Genomic DNA, 26429 nt, shown 5'->3' with positions numbered 1-26429 from the left:
ACATACCAATAGCGAATACACTATCAACTTCCTTTCAATGCAACGTGTAGACCGGTTTAGAGGAATAGCCCGTCTTCTCTTTCAGTTCTCGGAACAGAAGTTTCAACCAGCAACTCTTGCAAAAACAGCCACATTGCGTGGGAAGGCATCGAGTGCAAGACACTTTAGCATCTCATCTCAGGTCAAAATGTCGTACGGTGTTGTGGAAAGGGGATGTCCAAATTCGTTGGAATATCGAATGTTTTTGAGTAAGTTAAGTTTGAATTGCAGTTGCATAGTGTATACAGGGTATTAATTTTTAGATATATGTATGAACATACCTATTTCTTAACATGTGGTGTTCATGTACTGTGCATTAATTCAATGTTAAATATGTAGCCGAACACAATGTTTTGCATGTTATAAATGAAGGGTGAAACCAAATTATTAATATGTTTAGCAGCCACTGAGCCAGACACAGAGAGAACATTGTACTGCTACTGAGAGATGGTGACAAGAAAATACATGGGCATATATGTACACACTAGGGCAACTCAAATGCTGTCAATATTTGGTTAAGTGACCTTATCCAAATAATAATATTTAAATCTAATCAAGATTTTCTATAATAATTGCTTTGTTGATAATTTTTTGAGTGACATGTGTTACAAGAACAGAGCAATGTGAAAGTTGTAATTTTAATGAAATTGATAATATCCAATTCATTAAACAGAATTAATGCATAAAATTGATATGCATGAATGATAATTGCAGAATCAAGATGTCAAATGGAAATCCGTATGTGGTTTTGTTTAACTGCATACACATGCATGACCAATTTCACTTTTACAGGGGGGGGGGGGGGGGGGGGGTGTCAGAAAATCAATTCATTGGTTTAAGTTTATATTTGTAATATCTGATAAGGAATAACTCAATGACGTACGTTTTCTACTTGCACATCCTGGTTCAATTTTGTCATAGGTCAGCACTCCTTGAACAGCTTAGAAGTGATAAGTCACAAAAATAGAGCTATGAAGCATTAGCATGACATTGAAATGCTGAAACAGTAGAACAAGCCTTACTATTCTGTAACAGTATCAGTTTTAAACTTCAGCCATGCATATCATGTGTTTGTGAGGGTCAAAGACAACTTCCTTTTTCCCTTGAAATTTCCAATATTCCACAAATTAAACCTTTATAAACACGCATCTTGTACTGATGTCAATACCAGTATTTTAGGGGGAGGAAATCAAATGACAGAAAATTCTGGGCATTTCAATGGAAAATTGATGTGTACTTCAATAATTCAATCTCCTACTGGCCAACATAACCAAACAACATCAGGATATGATAATACGAAAATATGTATATTTCTTGGTTTTCTTCTTTGTTTTGGGAGAAATTGTGTTTGTGTCTTATAAGAAGAAATTAAAAGGAAAAAAAAAAAGAATTTTAAGAAGTGTGTGATTTACATGTATTTTTAATTTTCATTTCTTCTTAAAAATTTTGAATGTAATGAAGTACTTCGCAAACAATTATTGTAATAGTTCTCAATACATCATAAATTTTGTAACTGTATACGAGAAGAGTACAGACTAAATTTGAACTCCTTACAATAATGAATATTATTCAATGTAATTTTGCACACAAACATCTGGAATGAGAAAAATGTTTGCATTGTGCATGTTAAGTTTGGTATTGCAATGTAAAAATTGGAATGCAAGGGGGGATGCAGAATTGTGTTGCAAGCTTCCTTTCATAGAAAAAGTTACACCCTTAAGTGAACAATGAACATACCACACGTTTTGGTAGTTTACCTGTATAGTTTTATTTAAAACTCAGGTGAACATTGAAGTCATTTTTAACTGAGCAAGGATTGCGTGTTGTGCTATATCTTTTGTCATATCAAATTGCCTTTATATTTTGAAATTTGAGGAGATATACCAGCTAAGAGTGTAAATGTAATGGATGTAGAGGACATCAATTTGACAATCCAATAACAGTGTGTCACTTTGCTTGATTGAGCATGCCAAGTTTTGAGCAGGCTTCTCATAGATTTCAATGAAATAGGTTTTACTTTTCTTGTCAGTGACCAATCACATTGATGGAATGGCATAGCATGGTCTTCCAAACTCACTTTCATGAAAACCATACATCCAATCAATGTGTGAAATTTGCATGCTTGATCATCAAAGTGTCACACTGTTATTGGAACAATAGTATATAGATCTATTTATAGTGTGATTTTATATATGCTTTTTATCCAAAAAGTGAAATGGTGTAAATGTCTAGATTTATAATTATATTTTTCCTTTTGAATACATACACTTTTCGTAGCAAATTATTTTACACCTTTTCAATGAGTTGAATGTAATAAATAGAAAATCACAGGATCATAGCTGTTCTGTTCGTATGGTACTAACTACAGATTATCGTATTATGTCTGTGTCATCAATTTGACCTTCATTCAAGGTTATGTTGTACATGCATTTTCTCTTGTATGCAACAACTAGAGGTACCTCTGTCCAGTGGGTATTACATAAAGCAATAATTTAGGCCACGGCTGAAGTACATCTCAATTATGAAATAAGTGTTTATAATCCTTGGGTATTATACTTTATCAAGTGAAAAACTGTTTTTGATAAGTGCAAAATCATTTTAGAAAAAATTAAATCGCCAAATTGACTTTTGGATGCATAGAGTGAAAGCTAAGGCTAAGCTTTAATCCACTGAGCTGACACCTGACAGGTGACTGTGGATATCAGGAATATAGGCATTGATGATGCAGTCCTCTCTTGAAAAGTAATGAGAAGCATCGAGTCTCCTCTGATATAAGTTGTAAATATATGTAGGACCTAGCTTTCATCTTGTCTAAACATGTCTGGATAATGACATGACTTTCAACTTAAATCATACAGATAGTGAGAGATGATTCAGACTGGCTGTTTTTAGATTTATTGGTATTTCAAGATAACTTGATACCACAATCAGCTCAATGTAGTTCATATGCAAGACTTTAAAAGGAAATTTGTTGTCTTTTAAAGTTCACTATGTTTATTGAGAGGTTGAAGCATTGTTTTTCTGTTTACAATTCTTTTCAATTTCCATACATATATTTCATTCTTGGATTTTGTGTGTCGCTGCGTAGAGGTAACCAGGGACACGCCTCCAATATATCTGTCATTGAACAATCTGTGTCCGCGATTTTATTCACAGGGTTTTACTTCTCACCATTGTGCTTCATTTAAAAAAATAAATATACTAGAAAGTATGAACTACGACATGTCACGCTGGCATACTTCATGAAGCACATTATATTTACATTCTGCTTTCGTTTCTGGCAGAATAGACATACCTATATTTATCAAGATTCATGTGCACATTGTTCAAAACAGCAGTGTGTCTATGACAAAATGGATTTGTAGAGTTGTTACAGACAAAGTTTATTATTATGTGACAAAAGATAAAACCAGCAATTGTTTTGAAAAAATTTAACATGTATAAAACCATCTTAACCTTGTAAAAGCTGGCAGGCAATGTCAGGTTTAAAGCGAAAGTTCCTGCTCTCCTTTGTCTGATAGACATTGTTTAAAGTATGCAGTGTTTATTTTAAAACTTATATATGTAACTCTTGTTTACATGATTTCAATTTGTACTTGCATAGTAATTTAATTCTGACATGGTTTGTAATTAAATAGAATCAAAGGAACATATTAGTGTATGTATATGTGAAGTACACAAATTTTTAAGATATATCTGAAGGAATGCGGGTGGTTTCGTCCCAATTACATATTCGCACAAAGTGGATTCGCAACTTTACCTGTACGCCCCAAGTGGATTCGTCCTGAGTGGTTTTGCCCCCATTGAGTATTTATCAACAGGGGTCGGAACGATTGATCAGTGCATACTCTTCTTTAACGATGAGCCAATTGAAATTAATGAATACTACATTTACTGTATATTAATTTACTGACGTCCAAACTATGTCCATTTTTATCATTATATCAAGAATTTTTGCCATGGCAAGTTGCATTCATTGTGGAAAATCAGTAAGTAAAAATTATCATATGAAACAGAATTAGCATTATGTAGATAAAATTAGTGTGTCTATTATATGATTTTATTAATCTTAGATATATTTATATAAATCACAAAATGAAGAATTTAATTTTTTGAAAAATTAGCATTCATAAAAAAAAATCATTGATATACATTTCATAAGAAACATACTTTCAAGAGGCATTTACTGCTGGTAAAATTGAATGAATTACAGACCACAGTTTAGATTTTTTGGAAAAGATAAAGTAAACAGGAATATTTTTTACACTTCAACGATGTCAGACATCGGTAACTTCACCAATTCTAACGCGCACCTACACACTGTTGTACATATAACTAGATTCTACGCAGGTAAATCGGAGCGAAACCACTCGACTATAAGCCAATCTTCTACCTTATGTTACCTGCATTGAAATTGGGACGAAACCACTTGGTGCGAATAAGTAATCAGGACGAAACCACCCATTACCATCTGAAGTACTGGACAGCAAGTTTGGAAGGTTATGAAAGTGATCAGGAGATATCTTGACATGAATGTTATTTACTTTATGTTTTCTGCCAATGCATCTAGTTTGTAGGCAGTCATGGGCAGAACATATTTTGTGTAAATAATTTTGTTGCAATGGATACATATTTGGTAGTTTGAGAACTTGTGAATTGTTTTCAAAGGTTCAAATTACTTTGAACCATTAATTGCCTAAATTAATCGCATGTCATAATCTTCAGAGTTCTTTTAACAAGACAAATATGATCAACTGATCCTGACTGGTGTTCTGAAAGCATTATGAATTAGACTCATCATACACAAATTACTGATATTATCTCCTGCCACATAAGGTAATTAAGGTTTAACCATGTTTTAAAACTATCAAAGCTTAAAGTTCGTTTGGAGGTGGGAACTTGTGATTTTACACAGTACAAGTTGTCGAGGCTGTTTGTATGAGATTGTTATATTGAGACTATAGTTCATCAGATTTAGATTTATCTTTAGGTGTATTGATTTTTGCAGAATTCTAAATTTGTGTGTATGTGTTTGTTTTGATATTTGAAATAAACATCTGTATCGTTGTACATGTATGTATAGTAATGTAATAGCACTGTAAACTGATTTATAGTTTTATTTTTGGCCAAAATTGATATTTTGATAAACTGTGAAAACTTCTGGCAGTTCTTGTAATGCTCCCTAGGTTTTGATGAAGTCAAACAGTAGAGGAACCCCCTGTCACATATAATGATCTAGCATTGCTCTGAACCTAGGGGACCGATGCAAAGCTTTGGTAATGAAGTCAATACAAGAATGGTCCTAAAACATGTCAAATGATAAAACTCTCCCTTAATGCTACTATACTTTCATTGATATTATTAACAAGTTGAAAGTGTAACTATTAATGTAATGATTGTTGTGGCTGCTGAGATTAGGGATATTTCGTCATTAAGCAGCATTGTATCGTTTTATAAGGCTACATAGGCTTCAATGAAACATCACAACTAAAATTGGGTTTGTGAGTTTTAAACCAGCACCAGTGACCTCGCATTATAAGATTAACAACATTTTTGCTTTAGCTATGATATAATGCTGTGGAATATGTACATAACTGCAGAATGAATTTTGCAGGTAGTCCCAATGGCACTGTTGTATCCCCCTTCCATGATGTACCCCTGTTTGCCAACACCGAGAAGACCGTGCTGAACATGGTGGTGGAAATCCCTCGCTGGACCAATAGCAAGATGGAGGTACGCTGGTGAATTAATGGCTCATTTGTGTTCGTTAATAAACAAAGATCCCAACATGTAACCCACAGTATTCTTGTGTTAAAATGGTTTTTAAATTTCAAATTAGGCATTTTGGTAATCTTAGCCGATGCATTCATTTATTATTACCAGCTTGCATATTGACTATTTGCATTAATTATTTCACATAATGGATGATGGCAATATCACTTAAAATTAATTAATTGGAATTATAGATTTCTAAGGAGGAAAAGCTGAACCCCATCAAGCAGGATGTTAAGAAAGGTGCATTGAGATTTGTGAAGAATGTCTTCCCTCACCACGGCTATATATGGAACTATGGTGCCTTCCCACAGGTAATACAGGTTTTCAGTGATGCCATCCAGGTTTTAATAGGTGCCTTCTCACAGGAAATCCCAGGTTTTCAGTGGTGCCTTCCTACCAGAAATTAGGATTTGTAGTGGTGCTTTCTCACAGGAAATTCAAGTTTTCATCGGCACCTTCCCAATGGAAATTAAGTTGAAGTCAATGGTGCCTTCCTACTGAAAATTCAGGTTTTCAGTGGCGTCTTCCTGCTGGAAATTAATATTTATAGTGGTGCTTCTGACAGGAAATTCTAGTTTTCATTGGCACCTTCCCAGTGGAAATTGAGGTAATCAGTGGTGCTATACCACAGGAAATTCAGGTTAAGAGTGGTGTCTTCCTACATGTCAATTACATGTACAATGACCTCATTTTATTATGGTCATTATAAGTTTTCTGCATGAAATATACATTTACTAAGCTGCTAGAAAAGAAGAAGGAAATGATAAATTGTGGATTATAAAGATGCTGGACAGAGAAAGTAAGATTTTATGACAGACCTTAGATCAAAACTCAAGATTGTCAATAAGGAAAGTCTTCATGTTTGTTTATTTATAGACCTGGGAGGATCCGAAGCATGAGACTCCAGAAACTAAAACTCTGGGAGACAATGACCCCCTGGACGTCTGTGAAATAGGCCACAAGGTAAATAAAGATAGTGCAGTCTGTGGTCAACAAGGACATACCCGTGATTGACTGTAAACATTCCTGTTTACCTTCTATTATTGTTACTAGTGAAGGAAATGAGTTAGATAAATACACACAAATCTGTTTATCTTAATGGCATGGGTGATACGCTTCTTAAAAAAATTATAGACTTTATAAAAATTATAGGCTTTATATATTTTAATGCCACTAGAGTTCAAGATTGGAGGGTTTATGGGTAGAGTCGACTACTTCATTTACCATATTCAAGTATGTAGCTCTTCCCCTAATTTTCATCGAACAATGGAAGGTCGTCAAGTTTTCTATCCTAGGTTAAAATTTTCTATAGGCCTGTTTGATTCATTTTCCAGCTCAATGCTTTTGTTCACAAAAATCCCTGAAAATGAAAGTGAGGCTTGGGGGGATTTTCAATTCTGCAGTAGGCATACACCAAGCGATGTAACTAATTTCATTCAAATGGTAATTCATTTTCAAAATGGAATTTCCTCCAGGACAACTTATACAGTTGACTTTTGATGGCTTGTACTGCGATCTTTCAAAGTTCTCGGTCTCTCGAATTGAAATCATGGTCCCAATTTTTTTCTCTATATAACTAAGTAAATATACTATTGATCTCTCAAATGTTCGATCTCTCGAAGTGAAGTTGGGTCACGTAAAACATATTTCATTGTTTTTGACTCTCGATCTCTTCAAGTGGTGGTAGTGTATACACACCGTTACCCAAGCGTATAATTATTTCCGCTTGGACCTTACCTGGATTTTGTTGAATGCCAGAGGATAGTGTGGTCTTGATAATTAGGTGTTTACATAGGTGATATATTGCCCATGCTTTTTTGTGGGGGTGGACACTCGAGTTATTTTGTCAGTTTTACCCTACACTGGGGTCTTGTGATGATTAAAATTTGTATATAATCTGACTATGAATAAAAACTGCAGTTTGTTTTGATTTGAAAATGAGAGAGTTAAGTTTGAGACATTAATTTAGAGACAATAATTCAGAGATCTACAGACTTAGAATTTCTTGAGTTTGTTCTTAGTGTAAAATTACTTTATAACATCGTTTTACTCCTTATTTTTAATATTTGCTTTGTGTAAAGTGACATAAAATTGTGCTCTGCTGTTTAGTTAGCAACGGTAAAACTTTATCAGAAATTAGTTTTGTATGCCTATCATAGCATGATAAAAGAACAAATAAATACATAAACTTTGAAATCTTTTTATAAATGTAAAATAAGGTTCTTTATCATGTTTATTTTTAAATTAAATTAACTACCTGACAAATATGAAGGAAAACGTGTTAAAACGATCCCATAATCTTGCTGGTAAACATTTCCGGTTACTCTAAAATCTTAACCATATGGTCGGACCTTCAATTTCCGAATTTCGATCTCTCAAAGTTTTATCAAGGTCCCTTGAACTTCGAGTTATCGAGAGTCATCTGTACTAGATATCTAGTGTTCAGACAACACACCAATTTCATATACTGCTAGGGAATTCAAAGAAATATTTTATTTCTTTCATGCCTACCAATTCTAAGAATGGCTAGTGGGACATGTGCTCATATACATGTACATGGTAGTTTTTATATGCACATCTTAAAATGGATGTATTAAGGAACAGCAATAATGTTTGTACATCCATCTGTCCATCCTTTCAGGGTTTCATATTCTATTTTCATTTCTCTGTTACATATCTCTGTTTGTTTAGAAATCATTAACATTGCTTACAACCTTTGTGCGAACTATGTTTTGATATTTAGTAGGCGTACTCCATGTTACAAGGCCTTTGAGATATTGCCACTTTGACAACCCTGTGGCATTGACCTTTAGCCCACTTCTCAAGAGAAAGGATAGAAAGATAACACCATATTTTAATTGTTTGTTGATTTTTAGACAATATATATAATACATACACAGTTTGTTTTTTCATAAACATCTTTTGTATTGGGTCTGCTAGTAACCTGCTTCTTTTTTGAAGGATCTTGAAAATTAAAATTTTTGTAATCGGTAAACCATGTAAATATGAACGAAATTCAAAGTGGTGGTGAATCCTAGAAGTGAAGTAATAGTTATTGTATATTTATTTCAGTGTATCTTGATTTATTTGGACAAAAGGCGGTGACGAGTCCAAATAAATCAAGATACACCGAAATAAATATTCAATAACTTATTTATATCATGACCAATTAGAAATATGATATCTGTCATGTGACCAATGGTTAATGCATGATTTTTTTAATTACCCCAATGAAAAGTAAAGTTTTTGTCAGGTGATTGCTTGGGGATTTTCCTCTTCCCGCCATGCATTTTCATCGCGCACTTATCGCCCGATAGTTGGGAAGAGCGGATGTGCAGATTGTGTCATGAACATTGGCAATTTACACGATTTGGGTGTGCAGTTTTTATTCAATGATGACCATAAGGATTTTCTCACAAGCATGTGAGGATCACACAATTTGTGAAATTAAACTGGGAGATGATAAAATGGATATCGACACGGCCGCGAGCCTAGATCCCGTGAATTCTAATTTGAACTTTACCATGTGTTGAAATTGTCAGGTGGTGTTCAATAATCTATTTACACAGCACTGTTTTAAAAATATGCAAATGATGGTTCCGCCCACTGGTGTATCTCCAGTTATTGTACACTTTTTATAATAGGAAAAACACCTCAGCCATGATACAAATGATTTTATAGTCTATGTAATGTATCATTACTAAAATTGTATCGGATTCCATTAAATTTGCAATATATCGATTTCAAAACCTTAAATGACAGTGCTATTTAATCTTCATACACTATTACTGTGGATCACGTTTTGTTCACGAGATTTATTTTCACATATTTTTGTTAGAATTTGAAATCACAAATGTTATGCAATAATTTCTGTTGTCTATCTCTATTAGTACCATATTTGATGACCATATGACCTTGAACTTTTAGTCGACTTAATGAAAACCGTAACAACGCTTGTATCATTTCAACTAAAGACTAGAGAGCTTTGATATTGAGGGGGTGTAATCTTTATGACAAAGCCTTTCCAATCGTACATGAAGTAAAAATTGGCTACCATGGACTATGTTTCAGCCAAAGACAATCATGTTTCACAGGCACTTCTTGTTTAGGTCAATGTTTTAAAATCTTTATTCTCTTTCGAAATTGAAGATTTCTTAATTTTACATTGTTGATTAAGGCAAAAGTTAATTTATACAGAACAGACAGGATAGTACATGTTATGACAGGTGCCATTAATCTGCAATAAACAGTCGTTACATATTTCCAGGTACACAATCGAGGAGCAGTTATTCAGGTCAAGGTGCTTGGTGTAATGTGCCTGATAGATGAGGGTAGGTATGATGTCACAAGTTACAAATTTTATAAAGATTTTATAATGAAATATGTGTGGTTTGAATTGATCATCTTTCTGTAGAGGTGATTTTGAGGTAATGTATTGTATATGTATTTACTTAAAGGGGCATTAGCTGTCATTTTGTCACCAAAAATCAAATTCAATGAAAATTGCTTTAATTATATATAACAATAACACCAGCATTTGATTATTTCAAACACTATTTAACCTCAAAGTTGGCACATGAATGTGTAATTTCAGTAATTTTGGTGATTTAATAATTATTGCCTTGTAAGACAATAATTCTTCCTTACATAATTATTTACACTAAAAGTTGTTATCTAACATAGTTTTATTAGGTTTCTCTTGTTTTTGTACAAATTAAATGTTTTTTAGTCATTAATAAATATTCTTATGCCATTGAGAGATTTAGAGGAAAAAATGGTTGCTATCACTTTCACAGCTAATGCCCCTTGAAGAGTTATATATTTTAGCAGTTAAGTTATAGTGCTAAGTTATGATTGCACTAAAATATGAAATCTCTATTCATCCAGTTCATGATATATGAAAGGGGCAAACTGTGATTGTGTCATATCGTGCATTATTTCCAACTTCTCCAGATTCAGACTGCGTTGAAATAAATGTACTTGTAGTACTGTAATTATGTTCAGGGGAAAATTTATTCATTGATTTAGAAATCTTTTAAAAACAGATAACAATTTTCAAAGCCATCCTGTTTTCTAATTAATTACGTGTTCTTCAAATCTGGGATGTCAATATTAGCAACCCTATTTCGTCATCCTGAATTTTGACCCCAAGCTCTAGTCATTATGAGGTAGATAAAAAAGCTAGGTTTGGTTTTGCTGATGTTGAGATACTTAAAAGTTAGTTATGAGGTGTTGTATTCATGACCAGACTACAATTAGGTGTTGGTAAATCCTTTAAAGTGACTCCAGACTAAAGGTGTACCATGACCTTGACCTAATGTCATGTCACTGAGGTCAAGGTTGTACATGTACATATATATATGTGTCATCATTGATGTAGTTGGGGATATGGTAGGTTAATTGGAGGGTTGGACATGATACATACTAGTAATTTGATTTTCTTTTGCAATGATGATTCTATTCTTGATGATTGAATTTCTGATACGTACATGTATTTGATGTTCTCTTTTGTATAGGTGAGACAGATTGGAAGGTGATAGTGATTGATGTCACAGACCCATTAGCTAATGAGTTAAATGGTGAGATTTTGTCATCTCTTGATTACTGCATTTATGTATATGTATGTTTATTGCTAAAACCTCATTTCTTGAGCAGTCTCATGTGATGCACATTCTATCAACATAATCTTTTAGTGACCGTCTTTTGGGGGGGCTTGTTCATGCTTAACACTGAAATATATTTGTGTGTAAGTTTTAAAATTTGTTCAATTTTGTTCGCACCCAGTATGAGAATGTTTACAGTTTTTATAGAAATTTGCACTTGACTAGTATTTTATTCAATTTAAATATTTGTAGATATAGAAGATGTAGACAAACTCATGCCTGGCTTTCTCAAGGTAACTTGTAAATTTCATGTGTATATGATATATATATGGCTTAACTTTCATGTGTATATAATACATATATATATATATATGGCTTAACTTTGATGGAATATAACAGGTGTTTTACAATTGTGCCCTGTTTTGTCGTAAACAGAGTAAAATTGAAATTGGCTTAGAGTATGTTTACTGTTATAGTAGTAAGAGAGCACATGATCACATTAACAAATAATCTGCTATGATGTATGCATTTTGTGTGCATGATGTCATAACTCAGCAAAGATTTCTCTCTTTTTATATGCCCGTCTTAAGACGGGACGTATTATGGTATGGCGTTCATGTCCGTCCGTCTGTTAGCTTTTTCGTGTCCGACCCGTAACTTAAATACTACAAGGCCTAGAATCATCAAACTTTGTCTGTAGATACATCTTGGGTAGAAGGTGTGTCGCACATTAAAACCAGGTCACTGTGACTTTTCATTAAGAAGATATGGCCATATATGGCAAAAACTTGTCCGGCTCATAACTTGAAAACTATTAGACCTAGAATCACCAAAATTGGTCAACTAATGCATCTTAGGTAGAAGGTGTGTCGCATCCTACTTTAAGGTCACTGTGACATTTAATTAAGGTGATATAAAAAAAATGTTTTAATGGGTACAATCTATACTGTTAACAATATGTGACGGGCGTATCATGTGCCGTGGCAGTGCACTTTATTTTATTCAGGTGAGAAAGTCTTGCTTTATAAACACACCAGAATTATGTTTCATATGTTATAATATTCAACTGTGTTAATGCTGAATCTTTTCTTTCCTTGATGCCTTCTCTGTGTATTTGTGATGAAAAAACTGTCCTGCGATTGCAATAGACCTGTTTTCCACAAATTTTGATCTGAGTATGAAGTACTGGACATAATTGTGAAGTAATAATCGATGATAAGTACGCTTCAGGAAAATGCATCAGCTTGTTGTGTCTTTAAAATCAAATTTGAGGCTAAATCAAATTTGGGGCCAACTTGAAGTGGTACTCCTAACTTCTCTCTGTTTTGTACATGTGTAAATGACAAGTTTTATTATTAAATCAAACTTTTACTACTACTCCATAAGACTTATTTAAAAACTCCACTCTCATCTGGTAGATATTTTAAAAAAATCTAGCTCTTCTGTAATGAAGAAATGTTTCATATTCCTTTGAATGCATGCTTGGGTACAGAGTGTATGTATATTGTTAATGGTAAAAAAAATTAAAAGTTTTGGGAAAATGTGCTTGATACTAATTACTGTATTAAACAAGAGGGAATTATTTATTTCCTATGATATAGTTTATTTTCATTGTGATAAAGAAAGACTGAATTATTGTAATATTCCAGATAAATTTTGTCCTTAGATACTCAGTTTATGTTTCCATGTCGTTCTGATGGGGATATTACTGCCGATGGTCTTTCCTTTGTAATGTATGAATGTTGTGATAAACATTAAAACCCACTGTGTGTGTAACAAAAGATTTATATACAATTTTCTGCATGCAAGGTTTTATCAAACGAAAACATCTACAGTACTGGGCAATACAGACATTGCGTATTGTTGCAATCAGAAGTTTAATTTATTTCTTCTTTTGTTTTTCAGGCAACTTATGAATGGTTTAAAATTTACAAGATCCCAGATGGCAAGCCAGAAAATAAATTTGCATTCAATGGTGAAGCAAAAAATAAGGTATGATGACTAGTGGTTTCATTAGAAAAGGACAAGTAATTACTGTAAGCCAATTAGCAGTTGATAATAACTGCCATGTTCACAGTCTCATAGATCTTATTCTGCATTGAAACCATCAAATAATTATATCCCCCGCAAACGAAGTTTGGAGGGGGGTATATTTGAATCACTTTGTCCATCCGTCTGTCTGTCCGTCTGTCTGTCCGTTTGTCCGTAGACGCAATTTGTCCGAAGTTTATTTCTAATACCGCTGGACATATTTCATTCAAACTTTATGCACATCTTCTATATATTATGTAGTTGTGCATCTCCTATTTTCATTGAAATATTTTAACAGTTATAGAAGTTACGCACATTTTCTTTTAATTTTGGGGGTTGCTCACTTTGTCCAGAGTTTAATTCTAATACCGTTGAACAGATTTGATTCAAACTTTATTCTCATCTTATATATATAATGTAGTGGTGCATCTTCTATTTTCATTGAAATATTTTAAAGTTACGGAAGTTACGGACATTTTCTGGTTTGGTTGTACTCGTAGTAATAGACACAATTTGTCCAGAGTTTATTTCTAATACCGTGTTACGCTCATAAGTCAATCAGGAATTGAAGAAGTGGAAAGAAGTTCAACAATGAAGTCCAACTTCATTTCTTCTTGTCCGTCCGTCCGTTTGTCCGTAGACGCAATTTGTCCGAAGTTTATTTCTAATACCGCTGGACATATTTCATTCAAACTTTATGCACATCTTCTATATATACTAATGTCATTTATTTACTGACAAAATCAATGACAAAGTAAAGTTGGCATAACATAATGATCTTTAACAAAGTGAATATAAACTAAAGACTAGAAGAGTTGACCAGGGATTTGCAATCATACAGCCTAAAATGTGCCAAATAGTATTCATTGTTTATATTAAGCATATTTTTAATATTTCATGTACTGCTGTACTGTAGAATATACACTTCTGCATTCACATTGATTGCCCTGTAGATAATGTGAAAATATCCAATGTGCTTGCATTAAATATTTCCCCTCATCTTATATGCCCCGCGGGGGGTATTAGTCCCATTAGGACAGTTCTAGTTGTGTTGGTTGAAAATGTTGTAAACTGTCAACAGCGCTGAACACGATGGCCATTTTCAACAAGACTTCAAAAGTCAATGTTGTGTGGGGGATTAAAATGAATAAAATTCAACAGCCATATCTTGTTGAAAAGGGATAAAATTAGAAAAATATAAAATTAATCCATAACCTTTTAAATTCACAATATTTACCCCAAAATTGAAATCCTTTGAAAACTTTTTCTTGGTGCATTGCTTGTATCAATGACCAATTAACAATGGGCCATCATTAAAAATATTTTTGTTTGATGTACTTCGACCCACATTTTCCAAGGTGGGTTGGTAGGTAGGTTGTTGGTTGTTTTTTTTTGGTTTTTTTTTTTTTTAATGTCATGAAAATTTTTAATATTTTCTTTTAAATTAAAGGAGAATTTTGTGTTTTTCAAGGAAACCGAAAAAAGAAATTAAATTTTAAATTGCCGAAAAAAAATGATCGAGTAGGAGCAAATTTGACGGGTCGGTTGGAGTACATCAAACAAATCAATTTTTATTATGGCGTCGAGCTTTGCTCGAACGGCATCTAGTCAACGTGTACGACTGAATCAGCTGAAAAGTTTACGCGACCGAAGGTGTTAGACTATCGATGCTTCCGCGGAAAAATCCCGCGCTTTTTGTAATGGCGTATGAATATCTGTACTGTTTAATGATTTACGACATTTTAAAGTTGTTAATGAGAAACAAATGAAAATTATCACATTGATTTACTTTAACATATAAAAACTTTCACAAAAAATAAAAACAAATCAAATAAAAATTCCAATTTCAATGCGAACTACATTTGCAAAGTCACGTGATGTCTGAAACAATAGCGTGTCTAGACGAAAGATAGCGTGGGTTTTGTTTGTAAACATTGCGTGCTGTTGGCGAAATTTAAACTGAGAAATAGTGTATCGCGGATTATTTATGGTCATTATATTTTAGGGTAGGTAATGTTTATTTGACTGTAGCATTCTCAGTAGGGTATTAACGCATCTGTAGGTTTGCAAATCATTGGTCAACTCGGTATATAAACACTGTCACGTGTTAATGTTATTGTAAACAAACCAAGCGCGGAAGCATTCATTATTATAAGGCTTTTAAGTAAAGGTATTTGTGGAGGTAAAAGTTACTGAATTAACAAATTTTTTTTTTTAATCTGACTAGATTTTCATCTCTTGAGATGCTAGCAGTGATATATACTACAAATGGTCCATAGTTGTTTACATTGTTGCACATATTTCTTATTAAAATTTTGGTTTAAAACTTATTTCTTGTTTTTATTATCAACAAGTACATGCAATGCTGCCCTTTACAACTATTAAAAGGAGAGTTCTCACAACAGTTGACTTTTTCACTAAATATCTTAATGCACAAATTTTCAGTTCTTTGTGAATTACATCTGTGCCAAGGATTGTAGAGTACTCCCTTGGCTAGCAAAGATGTGTGAATAATTGAGAGCAATGGTTGATCACAAAAATCTTCATTATTTAATAACATTAGATATTGTAAATAATCCTTTGAAAAATATTCTGAAGAAATGAATGGAATTGTAAAAAAATATATCTGTAATTGAATTTTTTTGTGAAAAGAGCTACTGTACAGATGTATTAGAAGCATTATTCCTGTATGAAGGATAGATATTCTTGGTATTGCTTGAATTCAAAGCTGTATGTGTGTTTTTAATACATGTACAGCTAATCTTCGTTATCGGGAATATGTAAATAGAGTTGCCAGTCCAAACCACTTCTTTTTTGTGTGTGTGTTATCCTTGTTATCGCAAATCCTTGGATATCTCAAATTTAATTTCAGTCCTGTTGAATTTGCAATAACAAGGTGTGACTGTAGTCAATGACATCAAAATATTCACAGGTAGAAGACTCTCCATTGAGATTTATATAAAGCTATATCTACTCTGTGTACATACAATAAGGGATGAAGCATTGATAAACTGGACAGTACATAGTTTCATTATAATCTTTGCTTTCTTAGCACGACGCCATTGTGGCCCTTCAGGCCTTTGATTTTTGGCCTTGTAAATAGAAAATCCCACTTAAACACATCAAAATCATATTCATTTGATGTGCTCATGGTGGGTGTGACTTGTCAACAGGGGATGCTTACTCCTCCTAGGCACCTGAGCCCACCTCTGGTGTATCCAGGGGTCTGTGTTTGCCCAACTCTCAATTTTGTATTCCTTATATGAGTTATGAGATTGATAACTTTTGTTATCTTCACCTTTTCATGTGTTCAAAATCTTGGGTATCTTATATGACCTTGAACCAGAAAACAGGGACTCGAGATTTACTATTTATTTATGTGGGAGAAATATGTTTTTAAAATGGCAAGGATAAGATCTCAGTGAATTGATATACAGTCATCTTTCTATTTCAAAGGGTTGCAAATTGAATGTGAATAGCCATATTATTTTGTTCGTATTTTGAACAGGAATATGCCATGAAGGTTGTGACAGAGTGTAACAAACAATGGGAAAAGTTAATCGGCAAGAAATGTGAAAGTAACGGAATAGCATGGTAAGGGTTATTACGTTAATTACATACACTGGAGGAATAGTTTGTTAATTACATACACTGGAGAAATAACATTATAATTACATACACTAGAGGAATAGCATGATAATTACATACACTGGAGGAATAACATGATAATTACATACACTAGAGGAATAGCTTGTTAATTACATACATTGGAGGAATAACATGATAATTACATACACTGGAGGAATAACATGTTAATTACATACACTGGAGAAATAACATGATAATTACATACACTGGAGGAATAACATGATAATTACATACACTGGAGGAATATCATGTTAATTACATACACTAGAGGAATAGCTTGTTAATTACATACACTGGAAGAATAACATGATAATTACATACACTGGAGGAATAGCATGTTAATTACATACACTAGAGAAATAACATGTTAATTACATACACTAGAGGAATAACATGATAATTACATACATTGAAGGAATAACATGATAATTACATACACTGGAGGAATAACATGATAATTACATACACTGAAGGAATAACATGTTAATTACATACACTGGAGGAATAACATGATAATTACATACACTGGAGGAATAACATGATAATTTCATACACTAGAGGAATAGCTTGTTAATTACATACACTGGAGGAATAACATGATAATTGCGAATATTTGTCAGTTGTTTCCTCTATTTCAAACATAGGTGGTGCAAGACTCGTTTACGTCCTTGTTGACTTCCGGTGTACATAAGATTTATGAGAGATCACAGGGGCTAAGCCCGTTTTGGGCCCGAACTCTGTGATACCATAAATATAGTATCACAGAGTTCGGGCCCAAAACGGGCTTAGCCCCTGTGTGAGAGATTGTAAGGTTTTTGCATGCAAATAGGTAGCGGGGGTAGAATTCCCGAGACATGATGCTTTTAAAAAATTCAATTGGTTCATTGTCATCATATATGACAGCGACAACGATCGTTTTAAGTTCCACTCAGCGTCGTGCGCTATAAACTTCAGTCTTCAGTTAAGTCCCGACTTCACAGAAATATCAGATGATGACTTAATTGCAGAAAGTATTTAAATACTTCCTCTGTAGATCGTAATATTCTGCATGAATATTTTATGCTGAAATTTTATCTATTTTTAGTGATACAGTCATCAATGATCTTATAATTCTATGACTCCCCCCCCCCCCCCCCCCCCCTTAAACTTGCAATCCAAATTGTAATATTCAATTAAAATGTAGAAACTCGAAATTTTGAATCATTATTGTACACCTAGCATATGGGGTAATAAAATTTATTTGACCTGCCAATTTTTATGCTCTCGCTTGCCCTATGGACTAATAAAAAAGTTAATCGCATGGACTGTTTACCTACCGTGACGTCATCACGTAAGTGATATAAGTTAAAACACGCAAATAAACTGTTAAATGTGAAGTTAAGGGGTGTGATATATATATATGTAGTCTGTATACATGCATGTGCCTTCTCTATCGTGAATTTTATTTCATAAAGAGAAGTTATACATATACATTCACTATATTACTACACATTTTAACAGCTTAATAATAGAAATTAAGAGATATATGGATATATATTTAATAATTGATATTCTTAATCCTCGATCGAGAGAGAGAGGGGGGGGGGGTGTACGCATCTTAATTATTGTTTTAAACATGCGATTCAACAACTTATAAAGAATTATGATGTATATTATATATTCAACCTAAACTACTGTTTAAGCATGTAAACTTAATCACGAAGTAGTTTATAATGAAAAACGTTCAATGTGTATTGAATGTCTTTATTTAATCGATGTGACAGAGAAAATTCAGTTACAGCTGAAACTCTCAACATGCTTTCCTTTCCGCCCAAAGAGTCTTGCAATGCGTTTTCTAAGTTCGTCTCTAAGCGCAGTGAGGTCCTACGAACCGTAATCCGCCACCGTTACTAAATATTCAACAACTTTATAATCTAAACGTGTCCGTCCGACGATCTCTTAAACTTCAGGTTAGAAACGCCTTGGACGTTAACGGATCGTGCGCCACCTGTAATCAAGGGCGAGTAATTTGAAGTTTTATTTGACATTAGATACACTGGAGGAATAACATGTTAATTACATACACTGGAGAAATAACATGATAATTACATACACTGGAGGAATAACATGATAATTACATACACTGGAGGAATATCATGTTAATTACATACACTAGAGGAATAGCTTGTTAATTACATACACTGGAAGAATAACATGATAATTACATACACTGGAGGAATAGCATGTTAATTACATACACTAGAGGAATAACATGTTAATTACATACACTAGAGGAATAACATGATAATTACATACACTAGAGGAATAACATGATAATTACATACACTGAAGAAATAACATGATAATTACATACACTGGAGGAATATCATGTTAATTACATACACTGAAGGAATAACATGATAATTACATACACTAGAGGAATAACATGTTAATTACATACACTAGAGGAATAACATGATAATTACATACACTGAAGAAATAACATGATAATTACATACACTGGAGGAATATCATGTTAATTACATACACTGGAGGAATAACATGATAATTACATACACTAGAGGAATAACATGATAATTACATACACTGGAGGAATAACATGATAATTACATACACTAGAGGAATAACATGATAATTACATACACTAGAGGAATAACATGATAATTAGATACACTGGAGGAATAACATGATAATTACATACACTAGAGGAATAACATGATAATTACATACACTAAAGGAATAACATGATAATTACATACACTGGAGGAATAACATGATAATTACATACACTAGAGGAATGGCATGTTAATTACATACACTAGAGGAATAGCATGATAATTACATACACTGAAGAAATAACATGATAATTACATACACTGGAGGAATATCATGTTAATTACATACACTGAAGGAATAACATGATAATTATATACACTAGAGGAATAACATGATAATTACATACACTGGAGGAATAGCTTGTTAATTACATACACTGGAGGAATAACATGATAATTACATACACTGAAGAAATAACATGATAATTACATACACTGGAGGAATATCATGTTAATTACATACGCTGGAGGAATAACATGATAATTACATACACTAGAGGAATAGCATGTTAATTACATACACTAGAGGAATAGCATGATAATTACATACACTGAAGAAATAACATGATAATTACATACACTGGAGGAATAACATGATAATTACATACACTAGAGGAATAGCATGTTAATTACATACACTAGAGGAATATCATGTTAATTACATACACTGAAGGAATAACATGATAATTATATACACTAGAGGAATAACATGATAATTACATACACTGGAGGAATAGCTTGTTAATTGCATACACTGGAGGAATAACATGATAATTACATACACTGAAGAAATAACATGATAATTACATACACTGGAGGAATATCATGTTAATTACATACACTGGAGGAATAACATGATAATTACATACACTAGAGGAATAGCATGTTAATTACATACACTAGAGGAATAGCATGATAATTACATACACTGAAGAAATAACATGATAATTACATACACTGGAGGAATAACATGATAATTACATACACTAGAGGAATATCATGTTAAAGAGACACTACAGCTCATTTTGCGCAAAAATCATGAAATGACAATTTTCCTAGCGCTTTCTCAATTTTTGTTGCATTGTTGAAAGTATGAACTTTGCGAAAATAACACTCATCTAAAGTTAAAAATTATCGTTTTAACGTAAAAATTAATACTTTTTGATGGCCTATACAAAAAATATCGAGTCTCCTCCTTTCAGTCTTCGGACGCATGCGCATAGACAGTAAACAGTGCAGCATGTCGTCCAGTGAGAGAAAGTGTAGTTGATAGATCTAAAATTTTGACAGATTCTGTGAGAAAAGAGGTAAAAATAGAATGAGATAAAACTCATACGTGAAATAAAATTCACCATGGTATCAGTTTGACCGTTGGAAAACAAAGAGTTCGGAGAAACCCATGTAACTCAGTGGCGGATCTAGGATTTCCGAAGGAGATGTGAAAGTCAAAGGTTAGCCACAGTAATCGGTCATTCTGGTGCAAAATTTGGATTTTCATTCAAAATCTGTGGCATAAAAAAGGGAGGGGGGATCCTGCCCCCCCCCCCCCCCCCCCCCCCCCTAAATTTACCATTGAGATTAGCTGCGAAGACACTACTTTTAAAAGTAAGTGCTATTTTTATCTGAACACGACACGTGTTAGTTGTAAAAACATCGGTCAATGGGAACACGGAATGGTTTCTGTTGAAATAATGATTGATATAATTACTTATTTTAAGGAGCAGGGAATACTCTTATACTTGAAAGGTGAGTGTGGACCTCCTTGAAGGGGAATTTAAATAATTTCCTACACAACACCTTTGCTGTCATTCAAAACCACGTGATGTAAATAAGCATTCAAAAGTCCGAGTCAGAATGAAGAAACCTTTGAATTCCGAACGATCTTCAAAGCACAGTTGAGAGTAAATTGATGCATCCCAATTGTTCAAAATTGTCAGTATCGATATGAATTTTATCATTTTATCAATACATGTTTTAAAAAACACTTTATTAAAATGTGGAAAATGAGCTGTAGTGTCTCTTTAATTACATACACTAGAGGAATAACATGTTAATTACATACACTGGAGGAATATCATGTTAATTACATACACTGGAGGAATATCATGTTAATTACATACACTAGAGAAATAACATGTTAATTACATACACTGGAGGAATAGCATGATAATTAGATACACTGGAGGAATAACATGTTAATTACATACACTGGAGGAATAACATAATTACATACACTGAAGGAATAACATGATAATTACATACACCAGAGGAATAACATGTTAATTACATACACTGGAGGAATATCATGTTAATTACATGTACACTAGAGGAATAACAGAGTTCTTGAACATTTTTTTCCTCTGTCAGACATTCGGACTGACAACTCTGGCAATCTTGTCAGTCCGAACAAAGTTTTATCAGTCCGTAAAAAAATTCACAGAATCTTAAAATACAAATTACAAAAAAAGTAGCAAAGAACTGATATTTATTCTGCCTCAATTTCCATTTCCACATATTTAAGTCTGTCATATATGTACTCCATGAATAAAGTACCCTTTAACCAGTGATCTTGAAATCGGCGTGTTGTACGATTGCTGTTGATCAATTAACTAGAAAAGACGGACAGACCTAGGTGAGATTGCTGATGTCAGTGGTATTGCTGATGGCAGTGGTATTGCTGATGTCAGTGAGATTGCTGATGTCAGTGAGATCGAGTCCTAATAGGTTGCAAAACATGTAATGAAATTTTCAGTAGAAAGAATGAGGTTGTTTGAGGTTAATCCATTATAGAGAGGTATTACCATTATAACTCATTGTGAACTCAACTGTTGATGGAAAGAAAAATAAGGTGGATTTTTGAAACCCTTTTTTTAGCTATAAAGATAGATCAAATGCTGGGGAGAAATTGGGTGCACTCCCCTGAATTGGAGTTAGGGAATTATTTACCGTTAGTCTACCAATATCAACATTTGAGCCGCTGTTTCCAATTATATGTACAAGAATTCCAAATCAATTCAGTTCTTATTGTCAGTTTGATCAAAATGACGTTAACCCAGAATTATGATTTCTAAAGGTGATGCTTTGTTATCATTTTCAGTGTTTTTATGTAAAGTGACTAATTTTCATGCAGTTTTTCTTCATTTAGAAAACATGAAGTGCAGGCTTGGACAAATTTTTGTTTTTTACTTTTAGTCAGCATATGTCTTGTTTTTTTTACTTCAGTCAGATTACGTCTGTTTTTTTGTTTTTTTTTACTTTTATTGAGAATACATTCTGTTTGTTTACTTTTATTTAGTATATGTCTGGTTTTTTTTACTTTTAGTGAGTATACGTGTTTTTTTTTGTTTTTTTTACTTTTAGTCAGAATATGTCCTTTTTTTTTACTTTTAGTCGGAATATGTCTTTTTTTAACTTTTAGTGAGAATATGTCTTTTTTTTTTAACTTTTAGTGAGAATGTCTTATTTTCTTTTTTTTACTTTTAGTGAGAATATGTCCTCTCTTTTTTTTAACTTTTAGTGAGAATGTCTTTTTTTTTTTTTTTTTTTACTTTTAGTGAGAATATGTCTCTTTTTTTTACTTTTAGTGAGAATACGTCTGTTGCCAGCAGCCCGTACAAGATAACATCTGATGACGGAAAAAAGATTGTTGACAGTGTAAGCAATTTTAGACAATGTTGAATTGGAAACTGATATTTTAAATCCAATACTTTTTGTATATCTATTTTTGATAATGTTTCATTGAGCATTTATTTGTTTGTAACATAAAACAGCATGCAAATGAACTTTGTTTTACTTTTAGCAACCACAGCTAGGAGCTTCAAAACCATTAGGAGATGGAGGTAAGTCTTTTCTGGTTGTGTTAAATATGTTTTGAGGGTGTTACAGGGAAGATCTTAGATAGGTGAAGGATCAGCCCCCCCCCCCCCCCCCCCCCCCACCACCACCACCACACACACACACACACATACACAATGTGTAAAAAACAACAATAATTTAGTACTTATAGAATTTTATGAAATCTTCTTTGAAACAATTACTGAAAGTTGCAAGATATTTTGTCCAATGCTTGTATTTACCAATATACTAATCACGTTTCAGTGTATTTTATTTTTCAGTAAAAGCATTGGCTTAAAATAAAAGACCTATATACTTATTAAAACATAAACATGTCAACTTGCAATGTTTTTATACATGCTTTGTCAGTTATACAAACTACTTTAGTCTTCTATTGTTTTTTAAAATATCCCCACATATCCAACAGAGAGATTTATTCCTTCAGTATTTTGGCAATGGATTTGTAAATGTTCTGTGGATATTTCATGTTGCTCCTTGGTGCATGCAAATATAATCTTTAAAAATGTTCTTCTCAAGAAGCACTGGCCAGAAGAGTGGAGAGCTTCCTGATATAGAGTAGATTCTTCAGATGATGGCCCCCAGGGGTAGGGTGGGGCCACAATAGGGGATTAAAGTTTTACATACAGATTTATAAGCTAAAATAGAGTGGTGGTCATTTAAAAACCTTCTCAAGAACCACTGGGCCATAAGAGTGGAGATTTACCTGAAAGCTTCCTGGTATAAAGTTGATTAAAGTTTGTTCAGATCATGGCCCCTGGGGGTTGGGTGGGGCCACAATAGGGGATCAAAGTTTTACATACAGATATATAGGGAAAATCTTTTATAATTTTCTCAAGAACCACTAAACAAGAAAAGTTTACATTTACATGAAAGCTTCCTGACATAGTGAAGATTTGAGTTTATTTAAACCATGGTCTCTGGGGGTAGGGTGGGGCCACTGTAGGGGATCAAAGTTTTACATACAAGTATATAGGGAAAATCTTTAAAAATCTTCTTCTCAAGAACCACTGGGTCGAAGAAGTTTACATTTACATGAAAGCTTCCTGACATAGTGCAGATTCAAGTGTGTAAAAATTATGGCCCCTGGGGTTGATTAGGGCCACAATAAGGATCAAAGTTTTACGTGCTAATATGTAGAAAAATCTTTAAATATGGGCTAAGGTGAGCAATGTGGCCCATGGGCCTCTTGTTGTTGCCTTTAAAGGTTTGTTTTTTGTTGACTTGAAAGATTCTATTGTTTTTTGTTGCAGTCAACAAATGGTACTACGTCAAACTATAACAGATACACACCGTTTACCAAGAAGAGGCATTGGGGATCAACTATGACAGGATTTTCTTTTAGTTCTTAGACATATCACAAAGTAGTGCTCAATGGTTTAACCCCTCCCTCCTCCCTCCATCAATTTGTCTGTATATAATCGTGCTGGGTTACAATCATGTGAATAAATGAGGTCTTTCTGTAATTATACCAGTATTGTTTGGTTGTTTTTGATGTGGACATTCCTGATACTCTGTAAACAAAGCTGTAATTAACGGTTCATTTCACCTGTGTTTGCAATCAATTAGAAAGCAGTACGTGATTAGGGACTATTTATATTGGCATTGGAGCCCTATGCTTCTAATGTATGCATTGATTGACTGTTTTAGACTTGACAACAAATATTGGTCCTGAGAGGCGAATCATCAATATTACGCAGGTATATTTATGCAAGTAGAAGCGGAGGAATTGCTCGTTAGAAGCTAGATTTGTTTCTGGTTCTTACCTGTAATTCTGGAACTAGATTTTTATGGTCTGTTTAATTTACCCGGCAGTATGTTAATGATCAACTTGCTCCTTTAAATTGATTTTGAAATGAAAGACTGATGTTTGTTTTTTTTCTACCAGATAATTTTTACAACACTAAGGATCACAGTAGTCCACCGAACACTAGGACTTATTTCCCCATAGTTTTTTATTTTTGAATTTTTTATGCAGGACTATTGAATGTTTACCTGTGTTTGATTTACTGAAGTTTTGTGAGGTACTTATAATCAATCTTTTTGTGTACATTTACATGACATATATGTTTTACTTAGAAAAGTTCAGAATGTTCCATGAATTTTCTGTGGCAAGTTTTATAGTTATTATTTGGTGCATTGACATTAAAATAATATTTATAAATGATTTATGGCAGACACAACACCGTCTTGTCTTAATGGCATGCTTTAAATGATGCTATATTAAACAAGTGCTTGCAAATATTTTCTGACGACATTAAAGCTGTGGAAACGTTTGTTAGATTCAATGTTTATTAAAACATAAAGAAACGAAATCTTTTGTCAATTTTGTGAACAATGAAGATTAACCTTAACGTCTGTTCATTGGTCCGAAACTAGCAAATAATGAGGAGGATGGGTAAATTTAAAACATAGTCAATCCATTGTGCCCGTAAAAAACTGAGATTACTTCCTATTTCATTAGAAAATTGTTTTTTGAACAAATCAGGAGGCCTACATCCCGAGATGACCACCTTGTCCCTATTTACGGATTAGTTTTCTCTTGGGGGATTGATTTAGAGAGAAGTTATAATTAGTTTTTACTGAGGGATTGGTTTAGACAGAAGTCATAATTAGTTTCTGTGAAGGATTGCTATAGAGAGAAGTTGCGATTAGTTTCTGTGAAGAGATTGCTATAGAGAGAAGTTGCGATTAGTTTCTGTGAAGAGATTGCTATAGAGAGAAGTCACGATTAATTTTTACTGAAGAAGGATTGATGTTGGAGTGAAGTTCCGATTGATTTATGTAGCACTTATGAAGTCATTGAAAAAGAGTTGAAGTTTGAAGTCCCCAGGTGAGATAAATTGGAAATGCATTGAGGTCCCTA

At 33.4% G+C, this 26429-nt stretch overlaps 1 protein-coding gene across 2 annotated transcripts; it reads left to right on the top strand.

Annotated features, from left to right (window-relative positions):
* LOC125670016 (uncharacterized) lies at nt 1-25878 on the top strand. Of its 2 annotated transcripts, none has more exons than XM_048904908.2 (12): nt 1-248; nt 5654-5772; nt 6006-6125; nt 6691-6777; nt 10082-10145; nt 11331-11393; nt 11670-11710; nt 13323-13409; nt 16957-17042; nt 23296-23365; nt 23511-23550; nt 24817-25878. In XM_048904908.2, exons 1-12 carry the CDS (start codon nt 38-40, stop codon nt 24843-24845), a joined length of 1017 nt encoding a protein of 338 aa, XP_048760865.1. In that variant the 5' UTR covers nt 1-37; the 3' UTR covers nt 24846-25878. The 2 variants fall into 2 exon arrangements, with proteins under 2 accessions (XP_048760865.1, XP_048760866.1); XM_048904909.2 differs by lacking the exon at nt 1-248 and adding an exon at nt 445-553.
* The last annotated feature ends 551 nt before the right edge of the window (nt 25879-26429 follow it).

This window comes from Ostrea edulis, chromosome 4, assembly GCF_947568905.1.
Source record: "Ostrea edulis chromosome 4, xbOstEdul1.1, whole genome shotgun sequence".
Taxonomy (NCBI): domain Eukaryota; kingdom Metazoa; phylum Mollusca; class Bivalvia; order Ostreida; family Ostreidae; genus Ostrea; species Ostrea edulis.
Note: the sequence above shows the minus strand (reverse complement) of the source record. Positions and strands in the feature narration are given on the sequence as shown.